Genomic DNA, 13,449 nt, shown 5'->3' on the forward strand with positions numbered 1-13,449 from the left:
ATGATATAAAGATTGCATGAGAATAACTGGATTTAAAAAGTAAAATAAAGGGGGGAGAGAATAGCAGAAATCTTACAATTGGAAAACTGAAATAATAAATAATTTATTTTAAAATTTATTTCGTGACAAATTCCTCCACGCTCTGATCGTAAACGCCAATGCTATAAATAGAGCCATTGACATTTGGACTGTAGACTTGTTTTTCTAAAAATCACAAAACATAAATTCTAGTTTGCAAATTTTCAAATGGATATCATGTTCAGAATCCAAACGGGTTCTCCTTCCTTTTCACTTGGTGACTTCATAAAAGATAAATAAGCCCTTGGACCAAAAGGTGGGTATACTGGCATGGTTAACTCTCTCGTCCCAAAAATTCTACTCAGCTGAGAAGATTATTATTTGGGGGCGGGAAGGGGGTGGATGCAAAGGTCTTTAGGACCCAGCAGGCGGCGGCAGGCGGCAGTTGTGTAGATCGCTGAGAGACTACGAGGGTCCGGTTCAGTTTTAATTCTGTCTCTAATCTCTGCAACAGCGGCGCTCCTTGGGTCCCGCGGCTCCCCTGCCCACTCAGCTGCGGCTGGCAGCTGGGCGAAAATCAGAGCCGCCTCCGCCCAGTCACCCACCATGGAAACCCTCCAAGAAAAAGTGGCTCCGGACGCGTGTGCCTGAAGATTCCGCACAAAAGAGGTGCCCAAAATGAAGACCCTGATGGTGAGTCATTTGTTGCAACTCCTCTGGGCAGAGGCGGGACTCCGGGGCGCAGCGTCCCCGGGGCCCTCGGGAGAGCTCTAGGGCGCCTAACCCTGCGCTGCGAGGTCGCCTGTTACAAAGGGACAACTTTCCACCTGCTCCGCGTTCCTTCCCGATTTCTCGGTTCTGCCTGGCTCGGATTCCCAGAGCCCAAATAGGAACTCGGGTTGCTGGGCTCCTGGCTCTCCAGCGGGCGGTCCGAGCGGACAGCGGAGAACTAGAGAAGCTGTGGGGTGGTGGGCGCCTTGCTCCGGGATGTGGGTGCCCTAAAGCAACAGCCTCGCAAAAACTAAGAGGGGTGGGCAGGGGGACCTTTGCAGACTTTCTTGGTTTCCTTGTCAGATTTAAAACTTGTAAGGATCGCTGAGGTAGAGGCTCACCACGGGTCCAGAAAGGAGAAGGGGCAAGGGCTAGACTTTCTAACAGCCGAGCTGAGGCAGAGGGTCCGCTCCCCAAGGTGCGAGCCCACCCCTGTCCCCGCTGCCAGCGCGCTCTCCCTCGCGTGGCCCGGCGCCGAGCACCACCTGTCCTCTGCCGAGAGATCTGGGAGGCGGCGGCGGCCAAGAGCAGCGCCGCTGGGGAGCATCCCCTGATGTACGCGAGCGGACGGTGCTTCCTCTGCCCGGGCTGCACGCGGCCGGGATAGGACCCGGGTCATTCCCCCGCCCCCGGACCTCCCCCATCCGTCCGACCGTCCCGCCAGTGTCCCCGCGGAGCGCGCTGCTCCCGGTTCGGCGCTCAGCGTCTCTCCTCTGCTCTCTCCCGCCCGCCCGCAGCGCCATGGTCTGGCAGTGTGTTTAGCGCTCACCACCATGTGCACCAGCTTGTTGCTCGTATACAGCAGCTTCGGCGGCCAGAAGGAGCGGCCCCTGCAGCAGCAGCAGGCAGCGGCGACCGGCAGCGCGCAGCGGTCGGCGGAGAGCAGCCCCCCGCCGCGTCCCGAGGCTCCCGCGGGACCGCGGCCGCTGGACGGATACCTTGGCGTGGTGGACCACAAGGTGACAGCTCGCTCGCCAGCTCGCCCGCCACCCAGCCTGGGGATCCCGCACACCTGAGCTTGCCCCCTTTCCCGGGGCTGGGAGGCGCCGTGAGTAGGTGCCATTCGGAGGCTGGAAGGGGGAGTGGACCCGCGAGGGTGGGATGGCAGAGTTCCTACTAGGTATGAATTTCTTTTTGGAGAAGGATGCAAAGTTTTCAGGGAATAGGGATGAGATGAGTGGACCCCAAATCCTACTTTCATAATAGGAACCTTCCCTGGAACTAGAATCGCCTTGGCCCCAGAACTGCAGCTACCGCTGTGTGCTGGGTTCCTGAAGCCTCGGGTTTGGCGGCCAAGTCGCGCCCTAGTGGGAGGAGAACCAGGAATGGCGCGGGTACCAGTCCGGGCGTACCTCGGACTGGGAACCGGAGGCTGAGGAGCAGCCAGCCCGCGGCCGCTGCTCAGCCTCGCAGGTTCTTAATCTGATCTCTGCTTCGGATGCTCTGGGCTAAATTCCCACAGCCCTGGGGAGCGGTACCCAGGCAGGCGCGGAAGGCTTTAGGCACAAACTCAGCTTTCATTGGCTTGAAACTCATCGTTGAGGGCCTATTTTCCTCTGCCTTCCGGGAAGTCGCTGCATGGCTTGGCTAATAATTAAAAAGATGAATTTTTAAGAAATTAAGCCTCCTTCCCTTAGAAATAATGAATCTCTGGTTTCAGTGTGTGAAGCCTCTGGGAGAATCCTAATCAAGTTTCCTGATTCTGAAAAGATATTTTGATACAGTTTAAATGTATTTCCCATTTCTTTGAAGCTGTTAGTATATATATATTTTTAATTTAAACACAATTCCACCCTGTATATGCTCTATAAAGCTGGAGAATTTCTTGAAACCACTCAAGTATTCTGCTTTTTGTGTTATTAGGTTTTATGGTTGTGAACCAAAGTAATATTTAGCAGGTGCTGCTTTTGTGTGAAAAGATGACTCTTCCCATGTATGGGAAAGTCACACTTTTTTTAAGTAGCAATCAGAATACTTCTCACTTGTGCAATGTATAATGCTAAGGATTTTGGAGAGTACGAAAGAGTTGAAGGCAGAACCCAGCCTTTAGGGATCACTGAATGCCTGTAAGGGGAAAAAAAACAATATACCATGAAATATGGTTGGATGGATAGATAGATGACAGATAGACAGATAGATATAAATGTATGGGAAATGCTAGATATAAACAGTTCTGTTGGAGTACAGAAGTGAGAAAGATCTCGGACCTAGTAAAATCAAGGAAAGTTTCTTTGAAAAGGCAGAGCCAGCACTCGGAAGAATTCAGGGAAGCAAAAAAGGGCAAGAGAAAAGGGAATGAGGACTGGTGGTAGATCCTTAAAATCAAAAGCAGAGCAGGCCATCAGTTCCACAATTACAGCTTTGCTTTTCTCTTTAAGTTGTCAGATTGATTACATACTTTGTATCTGCGTGTGCAAGCAACCCAGAAGGGCTGAAGTTCTAGAAGAGGTGAGACATTGGCTTCTGACTGTGGATAGATGTGCTATTTGTGTGTATGATGAATGTATTGAACCTGGTGGATTTTCATGGCTGTTGTTTAGTGGAAATGGCTACCCAGCACTTGTGAAGCTTTGATTAATAGGGGTGTCAAAAGGTAAATTTGCTGAAAGCTTTGATCCTCCTTTGGGAAGACACTCCGAATGCCTCCCTTCCTGTGCTCTCCTGCTGGACAGTCAGCAGCTAAGAATACTGATAGCCTAGGGCAAAATATGACGCCCGCATGTTCCTTTTCAAAGCAGTGTTTATTCACACGGATATATTGGGTTCCACTTCATTGTATCAGAGCCTTATTTCATTAAAACGAAGGACAGCCCCTTTGAGGAAGGAAATGTTGAAACTCTAGGAGAAATTGCGGTAAAACGTATTAAAGGGTTTTGTAAACTGTGAAGTGTTATGTGAATGATAGATACACACAGGAGTCCTTGGGATTCGTAGCAGAGAATTGTAAATGTGACCAGGAAGTTCTTCTCAGATAATTAATACCAATGAAATTCTTTCGCAGAAAATCAGCCTCTTCCAAAATTCCATACTCAAAGTGTCCAACAAAGTTTACCGTACCCCAGGCAAAGGAACAAATACAAATCTTACAACCCGTGCCTTCTCTCTAGGCACTATTCCAGTTGTCCCACTAAATGAAGTGTAAACCTCTGCTTAGAATGTAGTCGCTTTACTGCTACTATTTAGCTGGCTGCAAATTGGGCAGAGTTCATTCCCGGTGGCTATCTGAAGGTGCGTGTGTGAAATGTTTATGTCATTTCCCAAAGTTGCTGTTTAAGTAGGTTTCCTTGGGATCGCCCTATATTCTTGCTTAGACAGAGGTAGAAATCATTTGTTGGAATATTGCTAGGATTTTTTTTTCCAGTTAACACAGGGGAGGGTAAAGATGAAAGCTTTTCTATTCTTATTATGTCACCAGATGATACTCTGATTGCTTTTTTTTTTTCCCTCTACTCTCACATCAGGCCTTAGAAAAATTATAGGATGTGCTGAATGTGATGACCACCAAGCCGTGTGCCGCTGCATATTGAATCAGAATTCCTACAGACTTTCTATTTGCCATTGATTTACTGAATCTGGAGAGAGTTACAGATACCATTTAGGAAACTGTTCACATCTCCGTGGCTGGAGGTCCCAAAGTCTGATAAATACGTAGTGTTTATGTTCAGTTACATAGTGGTATTAACATAACTCCGAGATTGAATTCAACAGGCGGTCTTAATCCCCAGCACCTGAATTTCACAAACTACCACCTGTCTGCAGTGATAGTCTTGTCTCATACGGCTGCAGACGGAATTGCTGTTCAGATTAAATCACTGCGTGCTTTTGTTGAAAGGCATGCTGCAAGTCAAGCCAGTGATGAGCAATGCGTGTTAAAGCTTAAAATATTACTTTCCATGGTCGTAGTCCCTACTTCCTCTTTCTCAAACAGTGTGAGCGGAAATCCTAATTCCAGTGTGACAAAGTAAGTGAAGGCTCCTTGGAGTTTCTTGTGATGATGAAATCACTTCATTTTCTCTTAGGTAGATTCTTTCTCTTCATTCACAAACCTTTTCCCCCAACCTTCCCCCACAAATGTTTCTCCAACTGGTTTCCATCTTGTTACGAGTCTGTCACTACAGCTATGCATTTCTGCATCTTGCCATTTCCTGGTCCTCATTTCTGGAAGTCTTTGATTTCTAACCACATCTGCCAGACCTAAGCAAAGAAGCCAGCTTTCATGGATTTGGGGAACCTTCTGCCTTTAGAACTGCGGTGTAATGTATAACCAAACTAACACCACACACACACAAAATCAAGCAACTTTCGGAGAAAAACCCCGAGTCTCCCAGCAGGGTATAAGGGGACATGAAGCACACTTCTGTTTCCGGTCTGGATTTGCTCTGGGTAGTTATCGTCATTTGCCATCTGGTGGACCCTGTGGAATGAAACTGTGACCTGATTCCCATTTCCAGTGGACAGGAGCCCTTATCACAGAAGGCCCACTTGTCACCTGGGCTGTTCTCTTCTGAGATGGCTCAAGAAAGAGCAGTAATCAGTGGGGTCTGAAACAGAGCTGCTATCTCCTCACTTGAGTAGTAGCCCCCAGGAATGGATTTTACACAGACCACTAACACGCTTGCCCTTGGTTCTTTCCTTCCTTGAGCACTCAGTTATTTAGACAAAGTCAAATTGCTTAGAGTAAATGGTACTGTCACTCTTAACTAGTAGATGTTCAGTTGAAGTGATAAGACAAGTCAGTGCAAGAGTTGAAAAATAATTCAAAACTGGAAAAGAAAGATACGTCATATAACTTACTTTGAAACTATGGCACGAGTATTCTTTTTTAGAGAGGTATATACATTCTCATATACAATTTATTAGACCCTATTTTATAATATTTGAGGCATCCAAAGAATGATAAATAATTTAGATCTCAAAGAAATTCGGAGTGAGCTTATTTTCCGTGCTCAAGTATTACAAAATATAATATGCCAACGATGATGAAACTCTGTTATCATAAAGCATCAACCAAAAAGAATCATGAAATGAACTATTTTTGGGGGGGGGAAGAGTTCCAATAATGTGGTTGTTTTTGAACTGGAGAAGTGTTCTTACAACAGTTAGTAAAATAGTTAACTTTCCTTAATTCTGAAAGCCAGTATTTCCTCAGCTTCCCACAAGAGTAATCCCAAAATACCTTTATGCCAAAGCCCAGGTCATACTTTGGGTGGTGAGCTTATTCTGGCTCCTCAAGTTTCAGGCATTCTGGCCTCCTTGCTGATCCTTGAACACTCGTTCTGCCTCAGGGCCTTTGCACTTGCTAGTTCCTCTCCCTGGAAAGCTGCTGCCCAAGATCTTTTGCATGGTTGGTTCCTTCTGGTCATCACATCACATCACCTTCTTGTGGACCACACTCTTTGAAAAACCCCTTTCTCAACAGTCATTCTCTATCATATCAGCCTGTTTTATTTTCCTTATAATACTTAACAAAATCTGAAATAATCTTAAAGTTTACTTGTCTCTTATCTGCCCTACCCCTAAGCAGAATCTAAATGCTGTGATAGCAAAGTTTTTGTACATCTTGTTGACCAGTTTAACTCCAGGTCCCAGTACTTGGCCCTTGGTGGGCACACAGGAAGTATTTAATGAAGGAAAGAAGAAGGCAGTGTGTACTGTGGGTTGTGGGGTAGGGGGTGGTCCCTGTAGAAGGACAGAGCTACCTTACCTATGTCAAGTCCTCCTTTACAAGATATATTGTTGCGTCCAGTGCAACAAAGGTTCCTGCTTATGGACGGGTGCCGCAGAACATAAGAAACACACAGACAGAGAATCAAAGATGGACCAGGAGACTCAAGATCTCAAAGATCAAGAGCTCTGGATGGCTGGTTTGCATCGCATTTATTATCATAGTGCTGCAGGAAATAACTTTGTTATGTCTCCATCTGTTCCCTTTGTGAAGGGGCCAACAAACGTCACAGAAGCTTTAATGACTCCCTTTTGCAGAAGGCATTATGTATGTGCCGGAGCAGTGTCCTGCTCATGCAAGGGTCAGTGTTCCGAGACCAGCATTGTTTGCCCTCAGGAAACACCCCAGTTCCATGCTCCACCCCAGGCCCCTGCAAGGGAACTTCTTATTTTCTTGTTCTCATGGAGACATCCTGTTGACTTGTTTTCCCACAAAATATCAGTGCAGTCCCAGGCCCTGGTGTGTCTCATCTTTCCTAAATCTGGCTTACTACTATTACTCCTAATAATAACAATGGGGAGGCAGAAGAAGAAATGATTTAAAAAATAAGATTCTTTGGGAATGAGATTTAAGAATCTACCATTTTAATAGGCTTCCCTTATGATTCTTGTGCACATTAAAGTTTGAGAATCATCATTTGAAACATTTTTAATCATCACACTATTTAGTTCTGTAGCTAATTTGTTCCTGGGTTTTTGAACTACTCATAGCCCTTAGTAAATATTCATTGAAGGCTTAATAGTTGTAAAATTGGGTATTCTGGAAGAAGAACACAGTCCCTACCCTCAAAGAACCTTTGATCTAGTTGGAGAGAAAAGACAAAGAAGCAAGAAAGGTTAAATATTAAAGCAAATGCTGAATAATAATATGAAGCCAGGGAACAGTAAATCAAGGCACTGACACTAAAAAGGAGGCAATTTCTGTGATCTTTCTCATCTCTAAAATAGGTTAAATATTATTATTACCTTAGAAGTTACAAAACTTTTGAACTAAAATTCCATCAATCATCAGTCCCTTTTAATATATATGTGTGTCCTTTATATATTATACATGTGACATTTAATGAATAATTAGTAAACTTGGGTATCAAAGTAACTTCAAATTTTAGATTCAAAATATTCAATCTCTTTCTGAGTCTCCTTTGGCATGGCATAGGGTCTCCTGGGGTCATGAAGGGAGCTAACCCTGTTACCCCATTCACGTGTCTTTGTAACATATGGTGACTGTATTTTCTAAACCAAATCTCATAACTCATGGTATGATGAATTTGAATCATAATTGTGTTGGCCACAAGACAGAATATTTGCAATCAGAGCTCTCCTAGAAACAGTGACATCTGTTACAGAGGGGACTTTCCATAACCTCTAAGGTCAAACAGCAGCTCAGTATAATTCCTGTCCTGTGAATACTGGGGATAAAGGGAGATTAAAGACGAGAAAAGACTGAAACATTAAAGCCCATCATCGATCAGTGAATCATTCTGCAAACCTCCTCTACACCTATTTAATAGCCTTGGAGCAGCTGTGAAGGATCATAGGTATAGAAAGACAAAGAATGATTCTTTCTTAAATAATAATATTACTACGCATAGCTGGTGAACCTGATTCAGAAGAAGAATTTCCTCTTGAGTCAGTAAATTTATGATCAGATGATCAACACGAACTTGGGGGTGAGGGCATTTATGAGATGTACTCAGATTCTTCTTCACAAGCTCTTTTAAACTCTTGGTTTGGGCCTGGGACAAATAAATATTTTCATGGCATGCACTATTCAATATGGTTTCCCAAATAAAAGTCACAGGCAAAGATATTCTCAGCTTAGACAGTGTATCACCAGGGAAGCCTTCCCGGACTTGTAGCCCTGATTAGATCTGAGCCATAGGTTTTGTCTTCATAGCCAGGATCCCATGATAATACGTATTCTGGTTTATTGTTATTTTTTGTCTAAAATTGTCTGCCTTCCCTGTGGGACAATCAATTCTCGGAGGCTGGGGATTTTTTTTTTTCTCTTTTTTGTCATTGAATTCTCAGCCTGGTGTATAATAGGTCTCCAATAAATATTTGTTGAATAAATGAGTATATCCATATAAAGATTTTCTATTTCTTCTAAAATAATCCTGCCTCCAGAGTTTCTGACCATTTGGAGTTACTGAAAAGGAAGAGCTACACATACAAATATCCATTTCTCCTGCCACAACTTGTAGTTCTGTAACTATTTCATCTCTACATTCTTGTACTAATCAGATCTCTGAAAGCATACTCCGAATTTTAGAGCTAGAAGGAAAACTTCAAAATTACCAAAAGGAATTCATGAGTGGTCATGTGAATGGCCGACAGTCGAGGGTCAGTGGCAGAGCTAGGGCTAAAATGTGGGTCTCTGATGTGAACACCATAACCGTAAGGGAAGTTCAGTGCCAATATATTCTAAGCAGTGATTCAACATTGCTTGAACAGAATTTATTAAAATGAAGAGCCTTGGCATATCCAGTTATTGGAAAGAAATAAATATTTAAACATCTTATTATTCTGAAATGAATATGAGAATATGCCTCTGGATAGTTAAAAAGAGCTCCCACCAACCACTGACTCAGCAGTGGGTACCCAAGGCTACGTAACATGCATGGCACCAATGTAATTGCAACGATTTGCGAATCAGAGTGGATTTAGCCTTTAAAAAGTAAACCAGGCCAAAAGGAGTGTTGTGTTTAATTATTTGCAGAAATGTCACGGCTAGACCACTCATTTAGCTGAATTACCTTCTCCACAGTGGGGAAGAAACCACATTGGGGGACTCAGCTAATCAAGGGTCTGAAGAACAGCCATTCTGCAGGTAATCGTTGGCTTCTCCAGTTCTAAGATGTGATTCTTATTCTGAGATAGGATTACCTGAGGCAAATAGGAGACCATTTTACCTCTGGTAGAAAAAAATTAACCCTGATGGTTGTTGTAGCTCAGAATGAAAAGGAAACTTTTTTTTATTATACTCTCTTTTAATGGCTAGAAGCTGACTACGAGTGTTCCTGGGACCCTCACAGAGTCTGAGGATACGCTGGCAGACTGAAATGCAGTTAAATCATTTTTTTTAAACAAGAAAGCATATTCTGGAAATTAATTGCACATTTGGGACCTCTCCACTGAGTGAACTGCATTATTGCGTTTTTAATTTACAGATCTGCTCATGTTCCTTGCATGCCTCTGATGGCTTCCCTTTGCCTAAAGGATCAAGTTCAGACTCCGTAGGAAGGCTCACAAGGCCTGACAGGGTCTGCGTGGCCTACTTCTCCAACCTCCCACCCCACACACACAGCTCTCCTGAGCCCAGCCTCCTCCGTACACACTGCTCTTGCTCCAACAAGGAGTGTCCTTTCTCCTTTTATCCACCAGGTAGGGAACCAATCACTCATTAAGACCGAGCTCCAACATCTACTTTCTAAAGTTTTCCCAGGTACCACCTCTGTGCAGAGCAGGCCCCACAATCTCCTATGCCAGCCGTGGATCAGTCAGTCAGGCACAGACTGGCTGAGTGCCTTCTATGTGTTAGACTCAGGGGAGGAAGTGAGAGGAAGGGCCTAGTCCTCACCCACAGGACAGTCACAGAGGAGGAAACACGTTTTACAATGACTGTACCTTGGTAAATGTATACACACGTAGACACATGTTCTTCGGATCTTGTGCATGCCTCTAACCACGCAGTACTGTAGTTATCTAACTGCATGCTTGTCTCCCTGACTAGGCTGTACCTTCTGGAGCCCAGGAATATCACTTCTCCATCCTGGTATCTCCAGGACCTAAAATTGTACCCAGTCCATGTTGGAACTCAATAAATCTTTGTTGAATGTTAGATGCACAGAATCCCGTTGTAATCATATGTTATAGGAAGAGATTTGAACAAGTCTGGTTAATAGACTTGCTAATTATAAGGATGTCAGAAATGATAAGTAGGGGCAGAAAGACTTCACATGGGTGGCAGACATATCTTTAATTTCTGGTTCCCCTTTAAATGCAGAACAGCATTTGCTGACCTTTCCAGAGTGGTTGACCAGGTGTTGAGAAACAGGAGCGCCCATCTTTGAGGACGGTGTGGTATCCTGGGAGGCAAGGGCCATGCCCAAGTTTTTCACTTGTTATGAGCTCTTTGGGAAGTCAAGTAACTTTTAGGACTGAGCTAGTCTGTAGAAGGCATAGTTAAGCTAGATTCATTCATTCTCTCATTTATCATATAATATTGTGTGCCTACCACATACTCGCCACTGTGTTCTGGACCCAGGAAGCAACAATGAATAAGATGTGATCCCTGACTCCACAAAACTTAAGTCTATAAGAGAGGAGGATAAACAGATATAATAAAGTGCAGATTTGGATAGAAGGATTTACATATTACAGAGATTAGATTGTATCCTGAAAATCTGGAGGAAGTCTTCCAAGAGTAAATTAGAGGAGTGACTTCCTCAGATGTGTGTTTCAGTGGATCACCACGGCTTTGGTGTGGCACAAGGTAGAGCAGTCCTAGGTTACAGGAAGAGAGTCCACTTAGCAGACTGTAGATTTGATCTAAGTGAGTGATGCTAGTGGTCAGACGAAAGGAGACCTAAGGTTTTTGCTGCCCAGGGTTTCCATGCTCTCCCACCCCACTGTGTTGGTGCAGACAGACAGTCTGAGTGCAGCTTCTGGAACAGCAGAAGGCTTGTGGTTCAAGATTGCCTCTAAAAAGTTAGTGAAGAGAGTTTGAGGAGGATCCCAGATGGCATTTCAACTTTGTCTAATTTTGAACCTCGCTGTGCATCTTAATACCACATACCGACTTGAGCAAAACAATGGTGTGATGGTTAAGGCTGGAGCAGGCTGTTCTTGGAGACTCCGTAATGCACGCTGGCAACGAATGACGGGAATTAAACCCTCCACCTGCACAGAGCCAGTGGAGTGTGGAATAAACGTGCCCGAAGAGGCTTTATTCTGTAACAGTTCTATTGGGAGAGACTTTATTCTAGAATATGCTTTTCAAGGGAGATTTTATGACATAATAAATCTCACCAGGTATAGATCTGTTGGAAGTATGGGGTGGAGGGTGGTTTCCTCTTCTTTCATTCCCACATAGTTAGAGCAATTATTGTTCCTTTAAATCACGTAAGTTTATTAACAACTTCTAAGAAAAGTTAAGTTTCTATTACCCTGGTATCAGAAGGAAAATTTTGTCAAGGGGCAGTCTGATTCTTAATTCACTCAAAAGCATTTGGTTGGGAGCAAAAAAATGTGTACATTGGAATGAACTCTGGTTTTATGGGGCTCATATTTGGAGTTCCTTGGCAATGTCGCACCTGCCAGACTGCTGTCAGGGTTTCCAAGGCGTCTCCCATTCCCTAAGTAGTGTGTGCACTCTGTGGTGCAAATCATAAAGCTGGTTCATTGCATTTTTATTCCTTTTGTTGAAAGTTTTGAACAATCAAAGTGCAGGGAGTGATGACATTCTGTTTGTCTTCCAGAACACGGAAAAGGGAAAGGGGTTTATAGGAACCCGTGTGTGGTCCCCACTACCCACGAGAAAGCAGCTTTACCTTGATGCTCTAACCATCGTGAATCTCTTGAAGAACTATATCCATTACTCTTCTTAACAGCTATGTGTGGGTTTTGGCTCCTTTTGAAATGTGATGGGGTTTTAATCCAAAAGTTCAGCAATAAAAGTCAGAGAAAGCTGTCATAAGAGAACGGGGCATCCTGACTGAAAGGAGCCTGCAGTAGTGAAATGTAAAGAGAAGTAACTGGACCCTGGACCAAGAATAAGGACCAGAGTGAAAAATAAGACCAATTGCTTCTTCCCTGTTATCAGAGGGGCTCTCTTTCTGGCCGTACAGACATGAAATACTGGTTGGGTTCTAGAAAGGCAGTAAGGGTGGCTTGTCATGGGCTGTGTAGTAGCTACGAAGGGGTCACAGCTGTTTGACATTATTACACTTGAGTATGATTTACTGTGCTGTGTGATAACAGAATGGTGCATCAGTGGACAAGGACTCAGTCAAAAATAAGTTCCACTGTCTAGGACTTATAGTGGTTGGGGTTTTTTTTGTTTTTGTTTTTGTTTGTTTGTTTTCTGAAATGAGCACCCTAGTGGCCCTCTAAGATGAGTAGGCTCAGGTCCTTGAGGGAGTTATGAATTCCAGGATTGGCTGGTCTGCGCAGTGAAGGGCCATTCTTAATGGTCCACAGAGCATCCTGATGGGGTCTCACCCTTGAGAAGGTCTGAAGGGTGGAAAGGGGGCAGACCTGTATCTTACAGGATATTCTGCCAAGCTCTAAACTAACCCAACCTCAGTCCTGTTTCATGAAGACTATGCCCGTAGGCCACATTTGAGAGCATGGAGTGCCTTCTATCTGGGAAAAGCTGCTCTGCATCATCCCCACAATGGCATGTTGAAAAAGAAATAAGAGAGAAGAGAGGCAGAATGTTAGTTCTGAGAAACAAACGTTACCCCCACCCGGTTGTAAATGCGTATATTCTCAGTGTCTTCTCAAAATAGCAAATGGTAAAAAGGAAATAGCAGTTATTCATAAACCTACCACCAAGACATAATTACTGTTGATAACTTAATGTATTTCCTTAGAGACCTTTTTGTACATTTCAGATCTATGTTTCTTTGACATTTTAATGTACTTCCTGCTTTTATTCATGTAGGTCAAGTATGTGGGGGTCTGTGTGTGTACTGTCTTACAGTATGATGTGATTGGTGATGCACAGGAAAGCATGAGCTCTGGACTGTTAGATCCTAGTTAAAGACTTATTTTAATAGCTTAAAACCCAGCTATATTCCACCTAGAGTTGGAATAATTAATAAATATGTCTTGATATTTGTGCTGAGGTCTCCGCTTATCAATCCTGAACATGGGGGCATCCTCCACCAGCGTGAACTCTCCTTTCTTTCCCTGTTGTTTACAACTTTCCAG

The 13,449-nt window shown here is 44.0% G+C and overlaps 1 protein-coding gene across 2 annotated transcripts in view; it reads left to right on the forward strand.

The window, feature by feature from the left end:
- The first annotated feature begins 434 nt into the window (after window positions 1–434).
- Window positions 435–13,449, forward strand: part of ST6GALNAC5 (ST6 N-acetylgalactosaminide alpha-2,6-sialyltransferase 5) — a 142,986-nt gene continuing 129,971 nt past the window's right edge. The window contains exons 1-2 of one of the 2 annotated variants that reach the window (XM_032494612.1): window positions 435–711; window positions 1,527–1,748. In XM_032494612.1, coding sequence (XP_032350503.1) covers window positions 697–711; window positions 1,527–1,748 — 237 coding nt within the window. In that variant the 5' untranslated portion in view covers window positions 435–696. The remainder of the gene's footprint in view (window positions 712–1,526; window positions 1,749–13,449) is intronic. The other variant, XR_004325178.1, reaches the window with a different exon arrangement.

The sequence above is a fragment of the Camelus ferus genome, chromosome 13, assembly GCF_009834535.1.
Source record: "Camelus ferus isolate YT-003-E chromosome 13, BCGSAC_Cfer_1.0, whole genome shotgun sequence".
Lineage (NCBI taxonomy): Eukaryota > Metazoa > Chordata > Mammalia > Artiodactyla > Camelidae > Camelus > Camelus ferus.